Here is a 26,383-nt window from a genome sequence, read left to right as displayed (position 1 = left end):
TACATTTGGGCCGCAGCACAATGTTGTCTGAACAAACCTTTAATTTAATGTGAATAAAACAATGTTTTAATTGTTATTTGATGAATGAATAATAATAATAACTTTGCCAAGTTCTTAATGTATTTAGAATATGTATAAATATATAATAATGTATTATATATTTCTATATATATATTATACATTTATTTATAAATAAATACATATATAGTACATATAATAATATATAATTATTGTTTCATTATATTTATTACAAATATAATTAATGTATTTAATATATATTATTAGATATAATAATATACTAAACAATATATAATATGAATTATATATTGATAAATACAAATATAATATATTTAATATTTATATATACATATTATAAATGTATTTATAAATAAATAATATAATACATAACATATATTATATAGTAATATATAATTCCTTTTTATTATAAATAATATATTTAATACATTAAACAATATATTATCAACATATATTATTAATTATATATTGATAAATAGAAATTATATTACATATGTATATAATTTATATCAATAATAAATATAATTTATATTAATAATAAATATAAATATAATTTATATTTATTATGAATATAATAAACCCTCGTGCTCCAGTGAGTCAGCTGCTGAACTCGGTTTCTATTTTTCTTCATTTAGTGAAGAAACGAAAGTGAAAGCAGTTGAAGCTGTGACGCGTCTCCGCCGCTTTGTTGGTGTCGGTCGGTGTCGGTGTCGGTGTGTTGTTGTGTTACCGGACAGACTAAGAATGGATGTAACCGAGCGTCCGCTCCCGGTGACCGTGGAGGGGGACTGGATCCCCGCTCAGACCAAAACCATGAAGAACAAACTGCAGCTTTACTTCCAGAGCAAGAAGAAGTCCAGCGGGGGAGACTGTCGCGTTGAGGCCGAGGACGGAGCTCCGAGAGCGGCCGTGTTCTTCCGATCCGAGGAGGGTGAGTCTGCATGACTAAGAGTTACTGTCGGGGATTTAATGGATTCAAGCTAAGAACAAAGTGAGTTTAAAACACTTTCTACGTGTCACAAATAACAAACAGGCTCGTGCGTTTTACCGCGAGACACACACTTCCTCAAACAGTAAAAACGGTTTGAGGAATAATAACATAACAGAACAATTAAATAACATTTAATTATCAACCAAAAAACATGAATTTACTTGTTTTTGTTCCTCAAAGTTTAAGGAAGTAATAAACACTTTAAAACTGATCCCAGCTCAGATTGTCAGTTGACTTCCCAGCATGCACTTCACCTGTCCACCTGAACAGGTAGTGAACAGAGTACCTGAACAGGTTGTGAACAGTAGAGAACAGAGTACCTGAACAGGTAGAGAACAGAGTACCTGAACAGGTAGTGAACAGAGTACCTGAACAGGTTGTGAACAGTAGAGAACAGAGTACCTGAACAGGTAGAGTACAGAGTACCTGAACAGGTAGAGTACAGAGTACCTGAACAGGTTGTGAACAGTAGAGAACAGAATACCTGAACAGGTAGAGTACAGAGTACCTGAACAGGTAGAGTACAGAGTACCTGGACAGGTAGAGTACAGAGTACCTGAACAGGTAGTGAACAGAGTACCTGGACAGGTAGAGTACAGAGTACCTGAACAGGTAGAGTACAGAGTACCTGAACAGACACAGAGAACCAGGCTAGCTGTTTCCCCGTTTCCAGTCTTTATGCTAAGCTACGCTAACCAGCTGCTGTCTGTTAAACTGATGACGTGTTTGATGTGATTCCAGTGAGACAGAGAGTCCTCGCCAGAGAAAACCATGAAATCATTCTGGACAATCAAACTGTCAAGTTACGTCTGAGTTCTGCTTCAGTAAGTACAGAAGATATTAAAGATTAAAAACTATATAAGTATTATGTATCTGAGTATAATGACTGTAAACAATGTGACCTCTTACTCATTCCTGTGGGATTTGTAGTTCTTTTTTTAGATTTTAATTTAATTTTAAAGACTACATTTCCCATCAACCTCAATTGTTTATTTACAATTAAAGAATTCAAAGAAAACTGTTTTTATCAGTTTTTATTAATCAATAAAACAGCTGATTATTAACTTTTCAACAGTATTGTATATTAACAATAAAGCTTTTTAAATATAATATAATATAACATTACCAAACAACCTCCCTACAGTCATTAAACACAAACATGACCTTTATGACATTACAGCTGTCTTCTTCTGTGGTCTACATGTGAATGACTTCCTGTCTGTGTGACGCAGCAGGAAGTTGAACTGTAACACTTCTTTAATGTTCATGTTTGTTTGTTTCATCACCGTCTTATGTGATGACTTTATATGAATAGTGTTGCTGTAGTTTTTAACAATAAAGTTTATTTAAATGCACTTTGAAAGTAGACAAAGCTAAAATCTTGAGCCGTTAACATTCTGTGAGATTTAAAGAGTTTCTGTTTTTACTCCTCAGAGCCCAACGAACAGTGACGACGTCTCAGGTAAAACTTATCAACGTCATATTGATTTTAATGATCAGCTATTGTCAAGGATCTGGTGTTGGTCCGTCTCCTAATACGGTCGTACTTCCTGTCTGTGGCTCATTGGTTCCTACTGAGGATTAAATCTTTACAAACACTAATCCACAGCTTCATCAGAGATCTCCTCACTGTAGGTTTTAGTAAACAAACAGGACGATAAGGGACTTTGTTGGGGACTATTTTCAAGGGCGGATGAATCCACATTTGGTGCTGTTGTGAGTATTTGTGGGATTTGAGTCAGAATGAACAACAGTGAGGCTCATTGATGAGTTTACCAACACTATATTTATCAGGAGATACATTCACTGCTTTCTAAAGGGACTCTGGTACTCTGAGACACTACCACTGTAGTCCACAGGGGGCGCCAGAATCAACACAGAATGAAAGTAGCTCGTAGTAGCTTTGAGTTTGAGCTGATATGTGCAGTAAACTCTAAAACAATGAAATGTAATAGTTTGTCTTCAGTTTGGAATGAGATTCATAATACGTTTTTTTTTCCGCTTCCTGAAACAGTCTGGACTTTTCTTTGTTGTTTCATTGACTTCAAGTGTGCAGATGATTCATTTTAAACTGAACAAACCTTATCGTCTTGATTCTCAGAGGCGTCGACTGACTCAAAAACTCAGAAGTCAGACGTTGAGCCTGGAGACGGAGCTTCAGCAGAGAAGAAAGAGGGTAAAAAGAAACACAACACAAGTTAAACTACAGAGAGTTAGTGCTGCAGATGTTGCTTCTATGATTCTGTTTCTGTCAACGCTTTATTTTACATGCTCATAAGTTCCACTGAGCTTTCAGCCACATCTCATGGTCTTCATCAGTTCAGTTGTTATCAAGAGACTCAACTAACCCTCAAGCTCAATATCCCCGAAAACAGTAATTCAATTTAATATTTAATGGTTTTCTTATCAAACCTTTAAACTATTGTTCGTCATAACCGTTCACTGTTTTTTTAAAGAACTTTTCTGCATCTTTGAATGAAAAGTTATTATTGTTATTAATTTGGCACAACTACTCATCAGAGAATGTTCCTTTAGTACATTTAATTGACGATTCCATTTTACCTGATTTTAAACTCAACACAGTTAAACTCTAACAACTGTCCTTGAATGTTTCCTAAAGTTAGCGTCAAGTTACACAGTTATGTTCAGAAATTTTTAAAGGAAAATATTAGGAAATAACTTGTAAAATTTACTGATATTCTTTTGTCACAATCTTTCGTCCAATTTTTCCAGTTTTCAACATTTAAAAACAAACCCAGTTAAATTCCTCAGATGAAGACAGTGAGTCTTTTTATTCGTCTCCTCTCAGAGTCGGAGTCTGTTCAGAGCGTTGCCGTGGTGTTGGACAACGTGACGGACGACATGCCCAGAGATCTGCTGTCCATGCTGGTGGAGAACGTCTCGGGTTTGGACGACAACTGCTTCAGTCTGGAGATCATCTGGGAGTCCAACAGAGCCGTGATCACCTTCAACCAACCGGCAGGTAGGAAACACAAGGCTGCAATAAATACCCAGATCCACTCCTTACACACATAGAAGTCTATGAGAAGATGACTCTACTTCTCTCTAGTGTCCACCAGGGGGCGACTCCTCTGGTCGTATAGAAGTCTAGTCTAAAATGACTCTACTTCTCTCTTGATTTATTCCCTCAGTAAACATTGTAAACATGAGTTTATGGTCTCAATCTCTAGTTTACAGTCTTCTTCAATACAGCATGATGTTCATTTAGTACATTATACTCCATTTAGAGTCAAACAGACCATGAAGCAGGGGATGCTTTAGGGGCGGGGCTACACGCTGATTGACAGGTCTCTACGTCACTCCTCCTCAGTCCAGATGTGGTCACTTCCTGTTCACTGGTTGAGGAACGTGTCTGTTTACAGCTCGTCTCGTTCACAGTGCTCTGTGGGCGTGACTTTTTTGCTGAGTCATCACCGTTCATATCTATACAACCACTGAGTTTATGATTATGTTGTTTACTAGAGCACAAAGTTCCTCTTCAAGTTGCTCTCATGGTGCAACAGTTTAACTTGACCTGATTATATTTATCCTAAGAGAAATTTAAGATGTTATGCCTCCAATGTCTTTTATTGTTGTTTCCTGTGATTTCAGAAATATTATATTTAATATGAATATTGATAGTTTTCAGTATCAATAAAATCCCAACGATACTCTCTCTACTTGAATATATTTATCATGAAAAACAATGTGCTCTTATTTTGAAATACAGGCAACATGAGTCAAAATCTCTCATTTATATCAAATTTACTTTGATGACAATTATTCACTCAAGTTATTAAAGTTTATTTATTTATTTGTTTATTTATTTTGCAGGGACAATGCACACCAATCGACAGTGAAACTGTAGGTGAACCAGAGTGACCCAGAGAGGCTAGTTTTCATCTGCTGTCCCTGGCCAGATGTTCGAAGGCTGCCTAAAAATTACAAAATTTCAAATAAAATGGAATTAAAATAGTTTAAAAGTTTATTTCAAGTGTCTGTAATATATACAGTTATCTTAGAGCGCAATCCCAAATCTCAAATGCATTTAATTTATTTAATTCCATAAAATTATGAAATGTGTCTGATTTGACCTTAGAGGCATCAGACGACAAAACAAGACTTCTTTAATCTGTTAAATAAAACCAAATTATTCAGATACTATTTCCTTTTTAATTCAGCAGACCCTGAACCAGTCTTGTTGTAGTTCTAGGCTCGCCCAGGCCCTCGGCCCAGCCCGCCGCCCGGTCTGCATTGCACCCGACCCTGCTTGTCCCTGCGGGTGGTGGGTCCACAGGGTGGCTGCTCCATGTTGTTTCTTTGGGCTGAGCCCGACCGGGCCCCTCTCAATGTGCAACAGTTCAACTTGACCCGATTATATTTATCTTTTAAGATAAATTAAAGATTTTATGCCTCCAACGTTTGTTTGTTTTTTGTTTCCTGATATCGGAAATATTATATTTAATATGAATATTGATAGTTTTCAGTATTAATAAAATCCCAACGATACTCTCTCTACTTGGATGCATTTGTCATGAAAAACAATGTTTCCATAAAATTATGAAATGTGTCTGATTTGACCTTAGAGGCATCAGACGACAAAACAAGACTTCTTTAATCTGTTAAAGAAAAACCCAATTATTCAGATAATATTTCCTTTTTAATTCAGCAGACCCTGAACCAGTCTTGTTGTAGTTCTAGACCTCTTGTATTCCTAACCACCAGGTGTGATTGTCACCTGATGAGCCTGTTCCAGTGTTAAAGGAGTAATCTGGAGTATTCTTTGACAGATGTGGAGAAGTTCCTCAGCGTCAGTGAGTCTAGCCAGAAGCTGCAGAAACGTGGACTGACGGCTCGTCCACTGGAGGCAGCAGAGAGCGTCCGAGTGGAGAGTCTTCCTCCGAACATGGTCAAAGGTACACAAACTGTCAGATCACTGTTTTCTCTTCTGCAGCGTTGAAGCTATTGTGGTCACACGTTCTGTGTTTCTCACTTCAGACATGTTGGAGCTGTATTTTGAGAAGAACTGGGCTCTGCCCGAAAACATCGTCATGATCCCGGATGAGCAGGCTGCCGTCGCATCTTTCAAAAACCCCAAAGGTCTTTTCATTTAGCTTTAATACTCAAGTTTTACCTTCTACTACTACTTAAACTGTGTTCTAACTTTAAAAACATGTTCATGCACCAATGATTCCACATCCCTAGGCATTAATGTTAGAACAGACTCCCATTGCTCTCAATCAACCGTTGTTCATTCCAGCATTTTCCGAAACGTCAGACAAACAAAATACTCCCTGAAGAAGCAAGAATCAAACATCATCATCAAAACATCAAATATTCATGGATGAACTTTATCACCTTCATGCAACCCCTGTGAACAAAAGGAGTATTTGGAACAACACATGAGTAGGAATGAAACAAAGGTTGCCAGGTTGAAAAATGCTGAATATTTACTTCAATGTAGATTTCTTGAGATCTCCTGCTTTCAAAGCATTTTAACATAAATTAGACACTACAGACACAATGTTGAGATGTTGTTCTATTTTTCTTCCACAACATGTCTTCTTTCAGACTAGAGGAAAGAAAACATTTATTTTACTACTTTGTCTGTCTGTAGATTTTCTCCTAAATTCACCAAAAGTTACCATTACATAATGCCTCATTTGCATATTTAAACATAACATTTCAGACAACTTGTAACACAATAAATACTCATCTCAATGTGAGTGATGAAGTGGTGAAGTTTGATGGTGATATCTACTAGTTCATGTTGTGACCCTCTTCACCTGGAGACTCTTCTAAATGTCTGGACTTTAACTAAACGTCTCTTTAAAGGAGCTTTTCTATCAATGGAGTTTTTCTCACACTCTGATCCAGAAATCTCCACTTCAGTAGTTCTGACATCCACCAAACTTCACACCTTCATTCCTCTCTGTGTGCTGAAGCTTTCTACAGAGGGCTTTGTCCACACACCACTCACACACTCATTTATACTACAGTTTAGTACAAAAAATATGGAGAAAATGTTTTCTGATAAGTGATACAAAGAGATATCTAAAATCCCCTCTGTAAAAATCTTTGACTCTAATATGTCAAAAAAATTAAACAATTATTTTATCCAATGTTCAGATTTGAGACCAAAATCAATAGTAAGAACAAGGTTGTCCACATACTTTTGTCCACGCAGTCTGTAAAACTAATTATTTAAATGCCTTCTAACTACAAATAAAACAACCACTCACCTGAGCTTTCCTTTTTTCATCCCCTGTATTGCTGCAGTCGTGAAAAGCATTTGCACAAAACAAGACTATGTGATGCGGTCCATCCCTGTCAAGGTGTATCCGTACTACGAGTCCCTGGGCACGGCGCTGTACGGCGAAGAACGCCCAACATGGAAGATGCCCGATCCCTTCACCGAGAGCGTTCACCACGTTGTCTGGAAATTCCTCCTGATGAAGAAACTGTTTAAGAGCATCAACGATCAGATGAGTCAGTACTTCTGCAGCGTGGACTTGGAAAACCACGAGGTGAAACTCAGCCCTCTCCCGGGGTTTCTGAGGCAGAAAGGTCTGACCGCCCAACACGTAGACAAGTGGATGAGCACCGCCAGAGAGGCCTTCCGTCGCCAAATGTCCGAGTACAGCGCCTTCGAATGTACAGCGAGCGCACCTGCGTGGAAAGTCGCGGAGAAAGACGTCCGTTCGACCGTCAGGGAAGACGCCGTCCTGGTGCTGGACGCAGCCAAGGGGATTTTGACCGTCGCTGGCCGAGCTGACGATATAAAACGAATCAGAGCTCCTGTGGAGAACATCGTTCTTAAAGCCATGGATCAGATAAAACGTCAGGCAGAAGGTTTCTCTGACGTGATGAATATGTCTCCTGCGATGTTCTACATCCTGAACCACGAGGGCTTCCAGAAAGCTGCCCGGGACATTTCCCCCGACATGAAACTCTCCTTCGATGAAGGCAACCAGAAGTTGACCATTACAGGACTCCCCGCAGAGGTTTACCAGACTAAAGCATGGATCTTGGAGAGGAACGTGGGTATGAGTAAAAAGCACCTGAATATTCCCCCAGCTCTTCTGGACTTTCTAAAGACGGTGGATCCCATGGACATGTCGCAGCACCTGTTCACATCCAGAGGCATCGGTGCCATCTACACCATTGAGAGCAAAGGGTTACATCTGTCGGGGAGTTCTGAGAGTGTCCTCGCTGCCGCAGAGAGTAAGATGAAGACCGAGCTGTCCCACCGGATTCTGGATGTGGAAGACCAGGAAGTTCTGAAACTTCACCTTTGGGTGAAGCTGAACCAACAGCTGTTGGACACCTACAACACTTCCACGAAGATAACCGTGGCCATTCAGATGCACCCGGAGAGGAGAGACAAAATAGCGGTGGCCGGCTTCCTGAATCAGGTGAACGAGGTCAGCGGCAGTCTGATGGAATTCATTACGAACTACTCACGAGTTCAAGAAACCATTCGTGTCAAGTCCTGCGCTGTTGTTCAGTTCATTGACAAAAAGAAATCACAATATTGGTCCGGTATTGCCAAAGATAATGAGGTAGAAGTCCTCTTTGATCCAGAGAGGCCAAAGATCACCCTTGCTGGGGCTCGTCTTCACGTCCAGAAAGCCAAAAGCTGCTTCCAAGAGCTGACCGGTGCCCTCTCCACTGACAACTTCATCGTGGATAAGCCTGGAGCGAAGAAGTACTTCCAGTCTCAAGGAAGCCTGTTCCTGTCTACGATAATGTCGGAGTTCAGCTGTGTGGTGTTGCTTGGTACGGAGAATCAAGAGGAGGAGGAGGACGAGAACTCTGAGGATGTAATAAATGGCCTTTGTTATAGCAAAGTGAAGACCGCGAGTGGAGTTCTGGTCTCGGTCAGCAAGGCCAACATCTGCAGCTTTGGCGTGGACGCAGTGGTCAACGCGGCCAACGAGGATCTGCAGCACATCGGCGGCCTGGCATTAGCGCTGCTCAATGCCGCGGGACCGGAGCTGCAGAAAATCAGCAACGACCACATTGCCACAAGAGGGAAGCTACGACCGGGCGACGCCATCGTAACGGGCGCCTGTAGGCTGCCTTGCAAGTACGTCGTACACGCGGTCGGTCCGCGGTTCTCCGACTTTGACAGGAAGACGTCGGTGTCGCGTCTGAAGCTGGCAGTTAAAAACAGTCTGACGCAAGCAGAGACCGTGAACTGCTCCACCGTCGCTCTACCGGCGATCAGCTCGGGGGTGTTCGGTTTCCCCGTCGACCTCTGTGCCGACACCATCGCTCAGGCTGTGAGGGAGTACTGCGACGCTCCGGGAGCTCCGAGATCGTTGACGGAGATTCACCTGGTGGACAACAACGACAACACGGTGAGAGTCCTGGCCACGGCCGTCAACACAGTGTTCTTGGACCTCGGACCTACGATGACGGTGCCACAGCCGGCAGCGGGAAGGGGCGCTGGGGCTTCTGGGTAAATACAAGAAAACATCAACTTTTACTGTTTATTAGAACATACTGCGGCTCCCCAACGCTGATATGCTGCTAAACCCACAATGTCTTCTTTTTTACATTTCTGTTTCTACATCAACTAACAACATGTAGGTCACACAGACTTGTTGGAAGGTGGATCTTTGTGTGTCTGAACTTTAATGCTCTCTTCCCAGTGGATATCAGCCGGTTCGAGGTCAGAGCCAGTCGCCCAGGGGCCGTCCGTTTGGTGAAAGAGGAGGAGGACGAGGAGGACGAGGAGGACAAGGAGGACGAGGAGGAGGAGCTGGATTTCAGGGAGGTCTGCAAGGTAACTGGGGAGGTCAGAACCTCAGAGGCCATGCCAACCCTGGAGGAGCTCCCTGGCACGGAGGGTAGGGTTCTTCATTTTCTTCTCATCTTTATTTTTTTTGATTGTCTGTTTCTTCTTCTTAGTTTTGTCTTTGCTCTGCAGTTAAGTTTTTAGGACCAGATTATTGGGAGTCTTGAGATATTTACAATACCAGGTCCATCATTGTGTCTGAAACATAGACTGTATATAAGAAGTGGATGTAGTCGTGACGTCCCCCGTTGGTTTGTGGACTGATGTTTTGAAGCCTTAAGGTTTTTGGCCATCACCATCTTGGTTTTTGGCCGCCGCTATCTCATTTTTTTGCAACCAGTAAACAGAAGTGTCTGTTTAGCACTTTGGTTAACTGTGGTTGTTTTTAATTGTGCTATACAAATAAAGTTTGACTTGACTCTCTGTGATGACATCAGTCCTGCTCTTTGATTGGCTGTAGATCGGGGAGGGTGGAGCAGACCACCGCTGAGGGTCTGAAGATTATTCTGCAGAGGGGCAACATTCAGGACCAGACTGTGAGTACTGAGATGCTTTTAAAAGAGTAATATGATCCTCACCTGTTTTTGAAAGGCTAGACAACAACAATGGATTAAATCAGAATATTTTGTTAAATTATTAAAATGCAGAACAAGTTTATAGATTATGCATTTATAAGGGTATTGAGAGAAAAGATGCTCAGAGACAGAAAATATTCGCTTAACGTATCCTATAAGTGTACGTTTTTCTACCTTATTAGACATAGTGAGTGAATAAAATTATCTTCTGTGCTCACATTCCTCCTTTCTCTTTATTCAACTGCAAAAATACTCCTCTGATCAACTTGAAGCTCTAATCGGCAAATATGATTGTATTTTTACTTGAATTAAATATTATTGTATTGTTACTTAATTTAAATATTTTATTTTTACTTAAATAAAATATTTGTTTATTCTACTTAAATTAAATGTTATTGTAGTTTTACTTAAATTAAATACTATTGTATTTTTACTTACTTTAAATATGATTGTATTTCTACTTTAATTAAATACAGTCAGTCAGGGGGAGTATTTCCCCTCTGACAGCCAAGCTGGGTCCGAACCTGTCATCCGGTGGTGACTGGACTTTTGGCTCTTTTCTGGACTTGGACCCAGAGCAGCAGAGCTACTCCTACTCCAGCTGCTACTCGCAGGAGAGCGAGTGTTGCATCCTCACCACATGGGAGCGTTTAAAAAATGCAGATATTGTTGTCTTCAGGTGGTTGACGCAATATATTTTCCTACCCGCTCTCTCTGTCCGCTGGTGTGTGTGCGTGTGTGTGTGTGTGTGTGTGTGTGTGTGTGTGTGTGTGTGTGTGTGTGTGTGTGTGTGTGTGTGTGTGTGTGTAGACCTGTTCTATAGGACAGAGAACCCTAAATGACTTCTGTTGTGATCTGGCTCTAATGAGTTGTCTTGAATTAACCATCTGGTCCTTCCAGTCGTCCTAAACTTCAGTATGATGCTGTGGTTTTGGGTCCACAGACCGACGTCATCGTCAACACCATGTCGGAGGACATGAACCTGAAACAAGGAGCTGTGTCCATAGCCCTCCTGCAGGAGGCCGGGTCCAGCCTGCAGACAGCTGTTTGGTCTGAAGCCGGGGCGTCCGCGCTGCCGTACGGCGACATCGTCGTCACCGACGGCTTCAACCTCAAGTGTCGGAAAGTCTTTCACGCCATCTGCCCATTTTGGGACAACGGAGCCGGCCAGGCAGAGGAGGTGAGGGGGTGATGGGAAATGTATGTTTTGAGCATTGGACAAAATCAGCCTTAAAACAAACTATGTGGTGTGTTTCACTCCACATGTTTGATTAAGACGGACTTTTTGCATCTAAATATCCCTGTTTAGTCAATATTTCAGCTTTTAGCAGCCTTTAACGAACACCATTTCCCACAAGCCCACAGTCCTTCAGGTTAAACGTCATGGCTCGACAGCAGAAGCGAGTCCCTGAGCGGTTTTACAGCGTTGAGCTGATGTTTGGTTTCCTAAAGTTGTCAGATAAATATAGCCCAGTAAAAAATATAAAACAGCACAAAATGGAATACTTAAGAGTAACTAATAAAAATCATCATTTCAATGTTTGGAAATGTCTCTAAATGACGTCTACTACCGACCGGTTGGGACTAGTCTGCGTCATGAAGTGGATTAAGTGGATTCATCTCAGAGCCCTTACCTACTTTATTTGTGCATTTTTCAAAATGATGCTTAGTGTGGACTGAAGCCTCGGTTATACTTTCTGCAAGGAAACCGACAGTACTTTAGTAAATGTGCATCTCACTGCTGCTCCACATGGGATCTGTAGTTCAGGGGGAATTTGAACCAACAACCTTGCAGTCAGAGGTCTTGTCATTGAACCTAATAAGAGTTTATTCCACTCCTCGTCTCAGGAGTTGGTGTCCATCATCAGATATTGTCTGAAGGAGGCTGACACTCAACGGATGACGTCTCTGTCCTTCCCGGCCATCGGCACTGGAAACCTGCGCTTCCCCAGAGACGTGGTGTCCAGAGTCCTGCTGCAGGAGATCCACTCGTTCAGCCGCAGACAAACTCCTCGCCATTTGAGAGAGGTGGCCGTTGTCGTTCACCCGAGTGACAGCCAAACTGTGGAGGTGAGTTCATTTCATTCGTGATCTGAGCGTGAAAACTAAAGCTTTCAACTGAGAAAAGACAAAGAAAGACAATAATAGACTTTAATAACTGAAGAGAGACAAGCTACTTGTGAGCAGCAACATTTAACTGTAGTAACTGTATGTTTTTACAGTGTTTCACCAGGGACTTCAAAGGTCAGACCGGTCAGAGGAACATCCAACGTGGAGCTCGAGAGTTTAACGAGCCACAAGTTAGGCCAATCTCAACATCACTTAGCCAATCACAGAAGTCCCCAGGTAAGGAGCCTCCAGCACCTTTTATTTAAACCGTTATCTCTATGTGATCCTTCATGAACAACAAGCAACAACACCGATGAGAGAACACACAAAAATCAAGTCATTTAGAGACAGAACTGTGAGTTTAATCTATGATTTTAAAGGCTGAACTGTGAGTTTAATCTGTGATTTTAAAGGCTGAACTGTGAGTTTAATCTGTGATTTTAGAGACAGAACTGTGAGTTTAATCTGTGATTTTAGAGACAGAACTGTGAGTTTAATCTGTGATTTTAAAGGCTGAACTGAGTTTAATCTATGATTTTAGAGACAGAACTGTGAGTTTAATCTGTGATTTTAAAGGCTGAACTGTGAGTTTAATCTGTGACTTCAGAGGCTGAACTGTGAGTTTAATCTATGATTTTAAAGGCTGAACTGTGAGTTTAATCTGTGATTTTAGAGACAGAACTGTGAGTTTAATCTGTGATTTTAAAGGCTGAACTGAGTTTAATCTATGATTTTAGAGACAGAACTGTGAGTTTAATCTGTGATTTTAAAGGCTGAACTGTGAGTTTAATCTGTGACTTCAGAGGCTGAACTGTGAGTTTAATCTATGATTTTAAAGGCTGAACTGTGAGTTTAATCTGTGATTTTAGAGACAGAACTGTGAGTTTAATCTGTGATTTTAAAGGCTGAACTGAGTTTAATCTGTGATTTTAGAGACAGAACTGTGAGTTTAATCTGTGATTTTAAAGGCTGAACTGTGAGTTTAATCTGTGATTTTAAAGGCTGAACTGTGAGTTTAATCTGTGACTTCAGAGGCTGAACTGTGAGTTTAATCTGTGATCTTTGTGTCAGCCTCCTTCAGCCAGGTGTCGTCTCCCACCCTCGGCGTGTACCAGATGCAGATGGGTCTGCTAAATCTCGAGGTGTCGACTGGAGACATCACCAAGGAGGCCTGTGACGTCATCGTCAACTCCTCCAATCAGGAATTTACCCTTAAATCAGGTGACCAGCCCTCTTTATTTCCTCCTCTTCATCTTCTTCTGTTTGTCTTAGAGTCAATATCACAATACAAGTTGTGTACTTCCAGCAGCATCGTTTATTGGACCTGTTGTTCTTCTTCTTGCATAACTTCTCAGGAGTGTCGAAGGCGATCTTAGACTCTGCTGGGCTAACAGTTCAGATGGAGTGCTCACGGATCGGTATGTTGCTGGAATTTAATCTTCATTTATCCACAACACTCTCTGTTCACATTCCCACAGTTCAGCTCAGTCACAGCTGCTCTTCTGCTGACAGAAAAACAGGATTATTTGTCTTCATGCAAAGCAATGGAAATGCTTTCTTTTGTAGAGCCACAAAACATGAGAGGAGGGATGAAAATTAATGAGAATGTTAAAAACAAATCTACCTCGTTAGTCTGATGAACTCCTGTCAGAAGAGTTCAAATACTCATGTTTCAAATGAGTTCATTGATTGAATTCAGTTAAGTAACAATCCAATGTTTTACTCGTACAACGCAATCGCTAATGTTTATGTTGGTTTGGTCAAGTTTGTATTTGTGCTATTTTACTTTTAACTAACATTTTAACCTTTTCTCCATTACTTTTAACAATTATACAAACCACTTAACTTAGAGCTGTTATTTCCAACATTTATCCATTACGTTTAGCTAACATGTATGCATTCATTTGAATAAATATATAAAACCCTTATCCATTATTTATAGCTGTTATTTTAACCATTTATCCATTACTTTTACTACATTTAAACCATTTATCCATTACTTTTACTACATTTAAACTGTTGCTCTATTACTTCCGGCGCTCATTTCAGCCGCTGTCATGTGTCTCCTCTTAAAATCAACAACGTATCTTAATGGTGCATTCAGGTGTACTTCAGAAACCTCAAAGAAACTCAAGCTGTTGTGGTAAAGTACCCTCCTGCCATCTAGTGGATCTTTTTATTGTTGTTTAACAGTTTGTCCCCACTTGACTGGTGAAATAAATCATTTGTTATTACACATTAAATAAAGTATTTATGACCTAATGGACAAAGTGTGGTACAATCCCTGAAGTATGTCACACGTGGTACCATGTAGCTTTATCTTTTGAATGAAAATATAGATGCAGTTGTCAGGATGTGAACTGTGACCTTAAAATCAAAAGTCAAATGGAATCGTGGATTTGGAAAACCATAACCTGTTACTTTTGCTGAACATGTACCCATCATATTTAGTTTAACATTTGATAAATGGATCCCTGTCTTTTAGCCAATACATTTAGACTTTCTATCCAGTTAGTGCACCTTCCTGCATCTTCTCTCTGCAGTGAGTTCTCCGGGTCACCAGCCCGGTATGTTCATCATGACGTCGGCCGGCCTGCTGCCCAGCACACACATCATCCACGTGGTGGGCCAGAACGATCCTGCAAGGATCAGGGACCTGGTCTACGCGGTGCTGAAGCACTGCGAGGAGAACAAGTTCAGCTCGGTCTCCTTCCCAGCTCTGGGAACAGGTCAGAGCAAACGAAACACATCTATACATCAGTTATTGTTTGAACCTGATGAACTCAAAGAGTCAAAGTCTGGTTTCTCTCAAACATGTCCTCTTTCTTCTTATTATTAATCTGTTCATTTCTATCATTTCACTGGTTCACTGTGCAGTCATGTTTGGATTTAAAGTCAAACTTTTGACTTATTCACTCATCTGGATGTATTAGAGCTGACAGAAGATACAAGTGAACACCAGCTTCAATGGACACAACAGAGTTTCTGACTAAATGTAACTTTTGGAGTTAACAGAATGATCCAACACTTATATCTCTAAGTCTTAAGACTTGACTTTTTATGACATACTATACTATGACTTTTTTATGACATACTATAATATGAATTTTTATGACATACTATAATATGACTTTTTATGACGTATTATAATAAGGCTTTTTATGACATACTATAATATGACTTTTTATGACATACTATAATATGACTTTTTATGACATACTATACTATGACTTTTTTCCACATACTATAATATGACTTTTTTAGACAAACTATACTATGACTTTTTTCGACATACTATAATATGACTTTTTTCGACGTACAATAATATGACTTTTTTCGACGTACTATAATATGACTTTTTATGACATACTATAATATGACTTTTTATGACATACTATAATATGACTTTTTATGACGTACTATAATATGACTTTTTATGACGTACTATAATATGACTTTTTATGACGTACTATAATATGACTTTTTATGACGTACTATAATATGACTTTTTATGACATACTATAATATGACTTTTTATGACATACTATAATATGACTTTTTATGACAGACTATAATATGACTTTTTATGACATACTATAATATGACTTTTTATGACATACTATAATATGACTTTTTATGACATACTATAATATGACTTTTTATGAGATACTATAATATGACTTTTTATGACATACTATAATATGACTTTTTATGACGTACTATAATATGACTTTTTATGACATACTATAATATGACTTTTTATGACATACTATAATATGACTTTTTATGACGTACTATAATATGACTTTTTATGACATACTATAATATGACTTTTTATGACATACTATAATATTACTTTTTATGACATACTATAATATGACTTTTTATGACATACTATACTATGACTTTTTATGACGTACTATAATATGACTTTTTATGACATACTATAATATGACTTTTTTCGACATACTATAATATGACTTTTTATGACATACTATAATATGACTTTTTATGACATACTATAATATGACTTTTTATGACATACTAAACTATGACTTTTTATGACATACTATAATATGACTTTTTATGACATACTATAATATGACTTTTTTCGGCATACTATAATATGACTTTTTATGACATACTATAATATGACTTTTTTCGGCATACTATAATATGACTTTTTATGACATACTATAATATGACTTTTTTCGGCATACTATAATATGACTTTTTATGACATACTATAATATGACATTTTTCGACATAGGAAAGGAAGAATGATCAAATAAGAGTCCGTACATTCTTTGTTAAAAGCTCTGTTTTCGTGGTCCACTTCTCTCTTTTTAGAGACGCCATGTTAAACTGATTCTCCGACTCACTCACTTCTCCCACTGCTCTCTCCCTCTCCCTCTCCCCGTCTCTCTTCTGTCTGTGTGCAAATCTCACTCGGCTCACGATTCGATTGGCTGAGTAGCGTCACGTGAGATGATTTACAACGCATGTAATTGGTCGGTGTATTTCCTGGACTGCTGAATGAGTGCCGTAAAGACTAGAAAAGCTGTGCAGGGTAAAATAGAAGCATTCCGCCAAAATGTATAATTCTCAATTATCCATCAGTTATACGTCCGGGTCCGGATAGGACAGCAACTAATTGGCGGACATACTATACTATGACTTTACAAAATCAGGAGAAACACAGGAATATTGATTAATGAAGTGATTTATTAACAACAAAATAATCACAAAGGACTGTTGCTGCTAGAACTTTGATGCATGTGGCACACCAGGCCCAGGTTTGTCCCATGCTGCTGATTACTCTCCAGGCAGGTCTGCATCCCTAGAGAGAGAAAACACAACAACAGCCAAGCAACCAGACTGATCAACTATACATTGACTTTTGAATGACATACTCTACGATGAGTTTTTACATATCATTTCTCGACATACTATACTATGACTTTTTTTTCATGACATTTTTCAACATACTATACCAGGGGTATTAAATTAAACTTCCAAAAGGTCCAGATTGAGAAAAACTCCTTGTTCAAAGGTTCGAAATGTTCCGGACCTTTGCACGAGGAGATTTTCTCAATCTGGACCTTTTGGAAGTTTAATTGAATAACCCTGTACTATACTATGACTTTTTTCCATGACATTTTTTGACATACTATATTATGATGTCTTTTTTGTGATAATTTTTGACATACTATACTATGACTTTTTTTGACTTACTATACTATGACTTTTTTCATGACATTTTTTGACTTCTTGTACTATGACGTGGTCCGACTCATTAGTAAACCATCAAGTTTCACATACCATTCCGATCCTCTTGTCATCATCATAACCATCATCACCCGTCCTCGTCCGTCCCGTCAGGTCAGGGAGGGGTCAACCCGTCGGCGGTGGCGGACAGCATGGTGAACGCCGTGGTGGACTTTGTGAGGAAGAAGCATCCGAGGTTTGTTCACAGCGTGAAGATCCTGATCTTCCAGGCGGTCATGATGAGGGAGTTTCACAAGAGCATGAAGAAGAGAGAGGGGGAGGAGGTGGAGGAGAAGGGCGCCTTCGCCAAGTTCAAAGGTAATCCGTGAAGTCCAAAGACTCTCGATGGGATTATTTCTTCCTGTTTGTTTTGTAATTTGTTTCTTATAGGATCATTCTGGCGTTTAGTCTGTTTTTTTCTCATTGCTGTATTTAACAAAACTCAAAACAACAATGTGTTGGTCTGTCTGTCAACAGTGTCTGACTCCAAACTTATTTGTTCCTACTGAAGACGTAAATCTTTAAAAACACAAATACATCTCTTCATATAATTTCCTAAAACAGCTTGTTACTGTAGTTTGTCATCAAACAAACAGGAGGAAATAGTGCATATGTTGGGGACTATTTTCAGCAGCGGATTAACCCACATTTGGTGTCTGGAGGACAGAGTAACTGTTGAACTTGTTGACTATGAGAACAATACAGCTCATCATCCTTTAAGCGTCTCAGTAAAGCAGAAACTCCAGTTAATCACCAACATGTCTCACATACCGCTGGAATGCAACTCACTGTCTGGCTTTACGTTGTTTCAGACAGCGTCACGTCATTTTCAGGCAGCGTCACGTCGTTCTTCCTGGGACTTGGGGATGAGCGACCCCCTACCGAAGGCCTGGTTCTGGAGAGAGAGGAGTTTGAACCCACGGTGTTTCAGCTGTGTGCCGACAACGACATGGTGAACCTCCAGTTATTCACTGTTATCATTCATGTGAGAGAGGTCACAATATGAAATATGCTCGTAAACTAAACTCCACACCCCCGTTACTCGCAGGCCGTGAGTCAGGCTAAGAAAAGGATCCAGGAGCTGATTGTGGCCGAGCAGGCGGAGAGAACAATCACGGACCAGTACATCAGCAAGCTGTCGCAGGCCGACATGGACCACCTGAGGGCCCTGCAGAGGAAACTGACGGTCAGCATCCGTCTGAACCGAGGGCTGGATGACCAGGAGCCCAACATCCTCCTGGAGGGTCTGACCAGAGATGTCTACACCGCCGAGTCTGCAGTCAGGTCGGCAAATCAATTCATGCAGGAGAACAAAAGAAAATACCAAATGTTAGCATATTCCTATAAACGTGTGTGGGGGGGGGGGTTTCTGACCATCAGGGAAATCATCCACAAGGTGGAGAGGACGGAGAACTTGAAGAGCAGAGCCCTGCTGCTGAGCGGACTGGTGGAGTGGCAGTACCAAAGCCAAAGCGGGGCGATGACACCCTTCGACATTTATACCAACCTGGACCTGGAGGAGGCTCTGGAGAAGAAACAGCAGACCGTGAAGATCAAGATCAACAACGAAAAGTACTTCGCTGAAGTCATGTGTAGAAAGGCAGCATCGGCGAATGGGCGTCAAGAGGTGGAGCTTCTGAGAAAAGAGGTGAAAGGTGAGTTGAAGGAGCGCTACAGGATATAAGAACATGTTTTTACATGAACATGTTAAACGAGCACGATGACAACTAAATTGGTAGACCTTCTGAGGACCTACATAGAATCTGATTGGTTGAGTTGAGTCTCAAAGTAAACGTTCAAATTATCTTCAAGCTTTTGTGTTTTTGAATGTCATTATAACAGATAGCACCATGGTTCACATCACATTAGTAAAAACATGTTTGACCTCTTTCATTTTCATGTTCAAGTCAAATTTTACAGCTGATTAGAAAATAGTCAAAAAATTAGAGATCCACTTTAAATTACTTTGAAGTTCACACAAAGTTAAAGCCGTACAACAGTGATATGACTTCATACATTTAATATTTTTAATTGTTTTGTTTCTTATGTTGTAAATTACTTTTTCTATTTTAGCTGAATTAATTTAACTATTTTTACTCTTACTTTTCTATTTTGACCTGGTATTTCTTCTTATACACTTAATATTTATATTAATATATTCATATTTACTCACTACTATTGTACGTACTATTATGTATACCTACTATTGTACGTACCTACTATTATAAATACATACTATTATATATACATATTATATATACATACTATTATACATACCTACTATTATACATACCCACTGTTATACATACGTACAATTATGCATACGTAATATTATGCACATGTACTATAATGCATACCTACTATTATACATACCTACTGTTATACATATCTACTGTTATACATACCTACTGTTATACATACTGAAGCGTGAACGGATCCCATCCCGGGGAAAGCGGGACAGGCTTGTGGACCTAACACGGTGGTCACTTCTTACGGCTGTCCTTCCCCCTTGAGTTGGTTTCCTCATGGCGGTATCAGAACAATACCGTAGCCTTTTATCTCACCCTGTAGCTAAATCGTTAGGATTTTCAGAATTAATGAGAATGTTGTACGGCTACGCCCTAGGCGCCCTCAGTAGGATGTAACCCTAACACCCAGTATGAATAGTTATGTAGAACGTCTGTACTTTACTATCGCCTATTGTGAACATTTTCACCATTTATGACTAATTCTGCCAAGTCTTCACCCAGAGAACTCACCTTAAAGCTCCTCTGGTAGAGTCGGTTGTCACCTCTGTATCACACAGTTAACGGACAGGGAAGAGGGTAACTTAATCTAAAAAAACAGACAGTCTTCAGTTTGGATCCAGTCTCTTACAAATGGTAAGGCTGTGGTTTTATTAAAGTTTTTCCAAAGCAATCACAGAGAACAATTTCAATGCAATGAAACAGTCTCTCTTAGTCAGCTCTCGCTTTTGAGGTTTTCTTTCTTTTGTCTTTTTTTCATGCTGTCTTCTCTCCCATCTCTGAGTGGGTTAGACAGCAGAAGGGTCTTCTGTTCCCCTCTGAGGGGGTGAGACCCCTAAGGGTCTATTCAAGAAGTCTCTCCCAGTCTCTACGCTGGGGAAAAAGCCCAATCTCTCAGTTTTCCTGCTCCTCTGAGGCTGTACCTCCTCTAATCACATGCTTCACAAATACAGGAGACATCTTGGAGCAGAGTCAGCAACAGAATGGAACTGGTTCTGACTGGTTTGGTCCAGATGGAACCAAAGAACTATACGAGGCTCAAGTGACCTTGTTACATGAAAGAGTCTAAGCAGGCTAAATGTTTCTATCACTTCTATCATGAAATAAAAGAGTTTATGTTAAATCACATCTAATATGAAATAAAAGAGTTTATGTTAAATCACATCTAATATGAAATAAAACAGTTTATATTTGATTATGGTTATAATAAGTGTAAACAAGTTAGATGTTGTGATGGTTATAAAAAGCAAACAAGCTATATGTTGTGATGGCTATACTTTTTTGCTTTCATATTTTTCTACAATCTCTTAACAATACCTACTATTATACATACCTACTATTATACATACCTACTGTTACACATACCTACTATTATACATACGTACTATACATATGTATTATACATACCAACTATTATACATACCTACTATTATACATACCTACTGTTACACATACCTACTATACATACGTATTATACATACCAACTATTATACATACCTACTGTTCTACATACCTACTGTTATACGTACTATTACAAATACCTACTATTATGCATACATACTATTATGCATACATACTATTGTATAACGTACTATTATATTACTCTCTTTGCAGATGACACTGCCCTGCCGTCACATTGGGACGACATGAAAGGAGACCTCCTCCAGCTGTTTCCTCTGTCTGCAAAATCCAAAGAATACAAAGAAGTGAAGACAGAACTAAAAAAGACCGGTCTGACTGCCAACATCGTCAGTGTATGTTCTTATTTGTTCTTATTTGTATTTTTTTTTATTTTTACTGATGCCCCTTGTTGTTGCACTATCCCCCTTTTTTGGTTTTAATTTAGTTTACAGAATTGATATCACAGTGCAGGAAGAGGCAGAAAACCTACTGGGTTTATCTGAAGCCTCCACATATTATAATTTCACAATATTAAAGAGAACACAAAATGAATATACATAAGTTATGACTACATAGTATTGATGACAAAGTATTTTAACAATCAGAATCAGAACCGTTTATTGCAAAGTACGTTACACATACAAGGAATATGACTTGGTGAATGGTGCATAACAACAAACAATGAACACAGTGCAATAATCAAGATATAATTTAAAAATAGAAACATATTAAAATGTACAATAGAATATGGTAGACAAACAATCAGTACTTTAAAACAAGTATATTGGAAAAGTGGCAAGTGTATTTAAATATAGAAACAGAAAGGATGTGCAAGGGAGTGTAACGGTATCACGAGATATGATATATATATATATATATATATATATATATATATATATATATATAATAATGCTGCTGTGGGATGAATAAAGGATGATCTTGTCTTAACACGAGCAACACAGTGAGAATGTAAAACGAGTCGTGACTTGTGTCGCCAGGTTGAACGAGTCCAGAACCCGACGCTGTGGCAGAGCTACCAGCTGATGAAGAGACGGCTGGAGGTGAAGAACAAACACACAAAGAACGAGAGGCTACTGTTCCACGGCACCGCGGCTACATCCATCGACCTCATCAACAAACAGGGCTTCAACCGCAGCTACGCAGGAGCACACGGTACACACAGAATACTTCAAATACTATTCAATACGTCAACGGGTACATACTAAATACCAGAGCTGCATAGTGACGAAAGTAAACTTACAAAAAAATATAATCAGTTTCAACACATCATTCAACTGCTCTGTCGTTCCTGTACTGTATGTCAAATACTTTCTGTTGTCTGTAAGCTGTAAATACTAGTAACCATCATCATACCTGCAAACTTGTAGCTTTTCAGCGAAATCCGCCGTTTTGAATCAAAATATGTCATCCACGTGAATTGTGTAGATCCATAGAGTTTTTTTGGGGGGGTGGGGGGATCAACTGCCCAGCCAGCATTTCTCAGATTGGAGTGAGACGAGAAGAGGTGATGTCGTGATCTTTACAATAAAACATCTTTGATGTGACGTGTCGAGTTTTGGCCAATCAGCGTTAAGATGTCTACACGTCTTCATTTCCCTCCGTTACAGTTCGTTCTGTTATGTTCCGTTACAGTTTAAGTTCCGTTATGTTCCGTTACAGTTTAAGTTCCGTTATGTTCCGTTACATTTTAAGTTCCGTTATGTTCTGTTACAGTTTATGTTCCGTTACAGTTTAAGTTCCGTTATGTTCCGTTACAGTTTAAGTTCTGTTATGTTCTGTTACAGTTTAAGTTCTGTTATGTTCTGTTACACTTTATGGTCTGTTACAGTTTAAGTTCCGTTATGTTCTGTTACAGTTTAAGTTCAGTTATGTTCTGTTACACTTTATGGTCCGTTACAGTTTAAGTTCCGTTATGTTCTGTTACACTTTATGTTCCGTTACAGTTTAAGTTCCGTTATGTTCTGTTACAGTTTATGTTCCATTACAGTTTAAGTTCCATTATGTTCCGTTACAGTTTAAGTTCCGTTATGTTCTGTTACAGTTCAGACTTTCTGGGTTAAGGATAACGTCCACTGCATGCGGAACTTTGTCGACTGTTAACGTTCGTACAGCTATTATTTTACTCTTGATAAGCTACCTTAGAGTAGATCATCATTTTAATTTAAATAATTGAACGGGATTGAATGCGTATTAATTGAAAATAGAAGATAGACTGCAACTCTAACAGCTTTACAGTAACTGTGGAAGTCCATTAATATTAAGCCATACAGTAACAGGGTTCAATGAAAATGAATCACTTTAATTTGTAGAGGCGATGGTTCTCGCTTCTCTTGCTATCTTTGTTTTTATATGACTAAAACTTTTGAAAATGAAACCTCGGTCTCAATGGATTTTCTCTAAATAAAGGTTAATAATAATAATAATATTGATTTAAAAAAAAGAAAAGAAGCTAACTAGTCAGCTGTTCAACTAGAGCTGAAAGACTGATTAATAACTGTATAATAAATTCGTTTTTTGCTTAAAGTAAATGTCTTATCACTTAATGTTCTTCTCAGAGTACAAAAGAATGCTACATTTTAAAATAAAATTCTCCTGGGGAATACATATTTGTATTCATATACTTTAAATCATCCTCAGTCTTCTGTCTTGGTCAGCTGTGAGATTTGAACAGTGTAGTGAACAGAAGACAGAGGGTGGGGCGTTGTATTAATGCACTAGTTCCTCTGTTGTGTTCCACAGGAGCGATGTTTGGTAACGGCTCGTACTTCGCGGTGGACCCGCTCTACTCTCAGGGCTACGCACAAGCCGACCCCAACGGCCAGAAGCGCATGTACCTGTCCAGGGTCCTGGTGGGAGACTTCACCAAAGGAAAACCTGGCTTGATCACGCCGCCCTCCAAGAACACCGCAGACCTGTACGACAGTGTTTCAGACGACAGTAGCAATCCAACCATGTTTGTAGTCTTCAACGACATCCAGGCGTACCCCGAGTACCTGATCACGTTCACCTGAACTCCCATGATCCCCTTCTGATCAAATATAAGCCTCTATTATGTGTGTTCTAGTTCAAAATCATAGTCTACAAAAACTGTTTGACATAATTCTATAATATAGAACATTTTCTTGATTTGGTTTAACAAACACTCACTAAATAAATATTAAGAAAGCACTGGAACTGAGTTAAAGATTAAAGTTAGTTTAAAAAAAACAAGCATGATAAATACATTTATATTACTATTACTATATTACAAAACTGTTATTATTTTCTCAAATTTGTCATTTTCTATTTTTTGTTTTGGAATGTGGTCTGAAATAATGTTTAATAAAGCGACCATTTGGGAAAATTCTTTTGTCAGCTGATTTATTTATATTATATTATTATAGTAGTAATGTATTTATATTATAGTAGTAATGTATTTATATTATAGTGATAATGTATTTATTTATATTACAGTAGTAATGTATTTATTTATATTATTATAGTAGTAATGTATTTATATTATTATAATGGTAATGTATTTATTTATATTATTATAGTAGTAATGTATTTATATTATAGTGATAATGTATTTATTTATATTACAGTAGTAATGTATTTATTTATATTATTATAGTAGTAATGTATTTATATTATTATAATGGTAATGTATTTATTTATATTATTATAGTAGTAATGTATTTATTTATACTATATTATAGTAGTAATGTATTTATATTATAGTGGTAATGTATTTATTTATATTATATTATAGTAGTAATGTATTTATTTATATTATAGTAGTAATGTATTTATATTATAGTGGTGATGTATTTATTTATATTATAGTAGTAATGTACTTATTTATATTATAGTAGTAATGTATTTATATTATTGTGATGTATTTATTTATATTATAGTAGTAATGTACTTATTTATATTATAGTAGTAATGTATTTATATTATTGTGGTGATGCATTTATTTATATTATAGTAATAATGTATTTATATTATAGTAGTAATGTATGTATTTATATTATTATAGTGGTAATGTACTTATTTATATTATTATAGTAGTAATGTATGTATTTATATTATTATAGTAGTAATGTATTTATATTATTATAGTAGTAAAGTATTTATATTATTACAGTAGTAATGTATTTATATTATTATAGTAGTAATGTATTTATATTATAGTAGTAAAGTATTTATATTATTACAGTAGTAATGTATTTATATTATTATAGTAGTAATGTATTTATATTATTATAGTAGTAATGTATTTATATTATTACAGTAGTAATGTATTTATATTATATTTATATAGTAACACGTCTCATCCAGTGTGACGCACAGATAGTCATGTTAGATTTCTATATATAAACTATATTTTTTGGTGACACTGACTTTTTACCTGCCGTCACCATGACGTTTATAACAAAATTAGTAAATGTTAAAATGCTAACAAGCTAAACTAAGATAACCTGCTAAACATCAACATGTTAGCATACTGACGTTAGCATTTAGCTTAAAGTTCAGCCTCATAGAGCCGCTAGCATGACTGAAGAATTATTATTAGGATAATAATACACAAGTATATTCTGTAGTTCTTAAATTCTTGTTAACTTTTCCAGAGGAGCAAGAGAAACCAGATTAAAACCAGAACATCATTGATGACGTATCGGTGATATTGGTGACAAGAGGTGCCTGCAGAGCTCAAGAGATATTAAGACACCTGCTGCCCTCAAAGAGAGAAGCATCAGCTGTCGACCACCAGACTTTAAAGACTCATCAATTCATCCTCCACATGTGATTAAATGTAACTTTGTGTTTTTTCTTATGTAGCAAAATGAGATTACAAACTTCATTTTGTTGCACAACCGTGTTGTTGAATGACAATAAATTAACCTTTTAACCTGGACTATCTTTACATAGATAATCGTTGTTTGATCAT

The 26,383-nt window shown here is 38.1% G+C and overlaps 1 protein-coding gene across 1 annotated transcript; it reads left to right on the top strand.

The window, feature by feature from the left end:
- The first annotated feature begins 712 nt into the window (after window positions 1–712).
- On the top strand, window positions 713–24,787 carry LOC137866949 (protein mono-ADP-ribosyltransferase PARP14-like). Its single transcript, XM_068703259.1, has 23 exons — window positions 713–967; window positions 1,769–1,851; window positions 2,462–2,489; window positions 3,129–3,203; window positions 3,837–4,010; window positions 5,818–5,943; window positions 6,026–6,127; window positions 7,307–9,491; window positions 9,685–9,882; window positions 10,291–10,366; window positions 11,349–11,585; window positions 12,254–12,475; window positions 12,628–12,751; window positions 13,586–13,735; window positions 13,870–13,932; window positions 15,058–15,243; window positions 17,897–18,100; window positions 18,595–18,734; window positions 18,831–19,066; window positions 19,163–19,437; window positions 21,643–21,782; window positions 22,428–22,602; window positions 24,190–24,787. Exons 1-23 carry the CDS (start codon window positions 781–783, stop codon window positions 24,459–24,461), a joined length of 5,658 nt encoding a protein of 1,885 aa, XP_068559360.1. The 5' UTR covers window positions 713–780; the 3' UTR covers window positions 24,462–24,787.
- Window positions 24,788–26,383: the final 1,596 nt, after the last annotated feature.

Source organism: Cebidichthys violaceus, unplaced genomic scaffold, assembly GCF_023349555.1.
Source record: "Cebidichthys violaceus isolate CVI_PGR_0920_01 unplaced genomic scaffold, fCebVio1.0.p SCAF_9, whole genome shotgun sequence".
In the NCBI taxonomy this organism is placed as follows: domain Eukaryota; kingdom Metazoa; phylum Chordata; class Actinopteri; order Perciformes; family Stichaeidae; genus Cebidichthys; species Cebidichthys violaceus.
This window is presented reverse-complemented; position numbering and strand designations above follow the sequence as displayed.

Excerpts from the sequence above, each read along its gene's own strand:
- LOC137866949 (XM_068703259.1), top strand. The coding sequence starts at position 781 with ATGGATGTAACCGAGCGTCCGCTCCCGGTGACCGTGGAGGGGGACTGG. Across the intron at positions 18,735-18,830 it reads TGTGTGCCGACAACGACATG|GCCGTGAGTCAGGCTAAGAA; the intron begins GTGAACCTCCAG and ends CGTTACTCGCAG. Across the intron at positions 22,603-24,189 it reads CAGCTACGCAGGAGCACACG|GAGCGATGTTTGGTAACGGC; the intron begins GTACACACAGAA and ends TGTGTTCCACAG.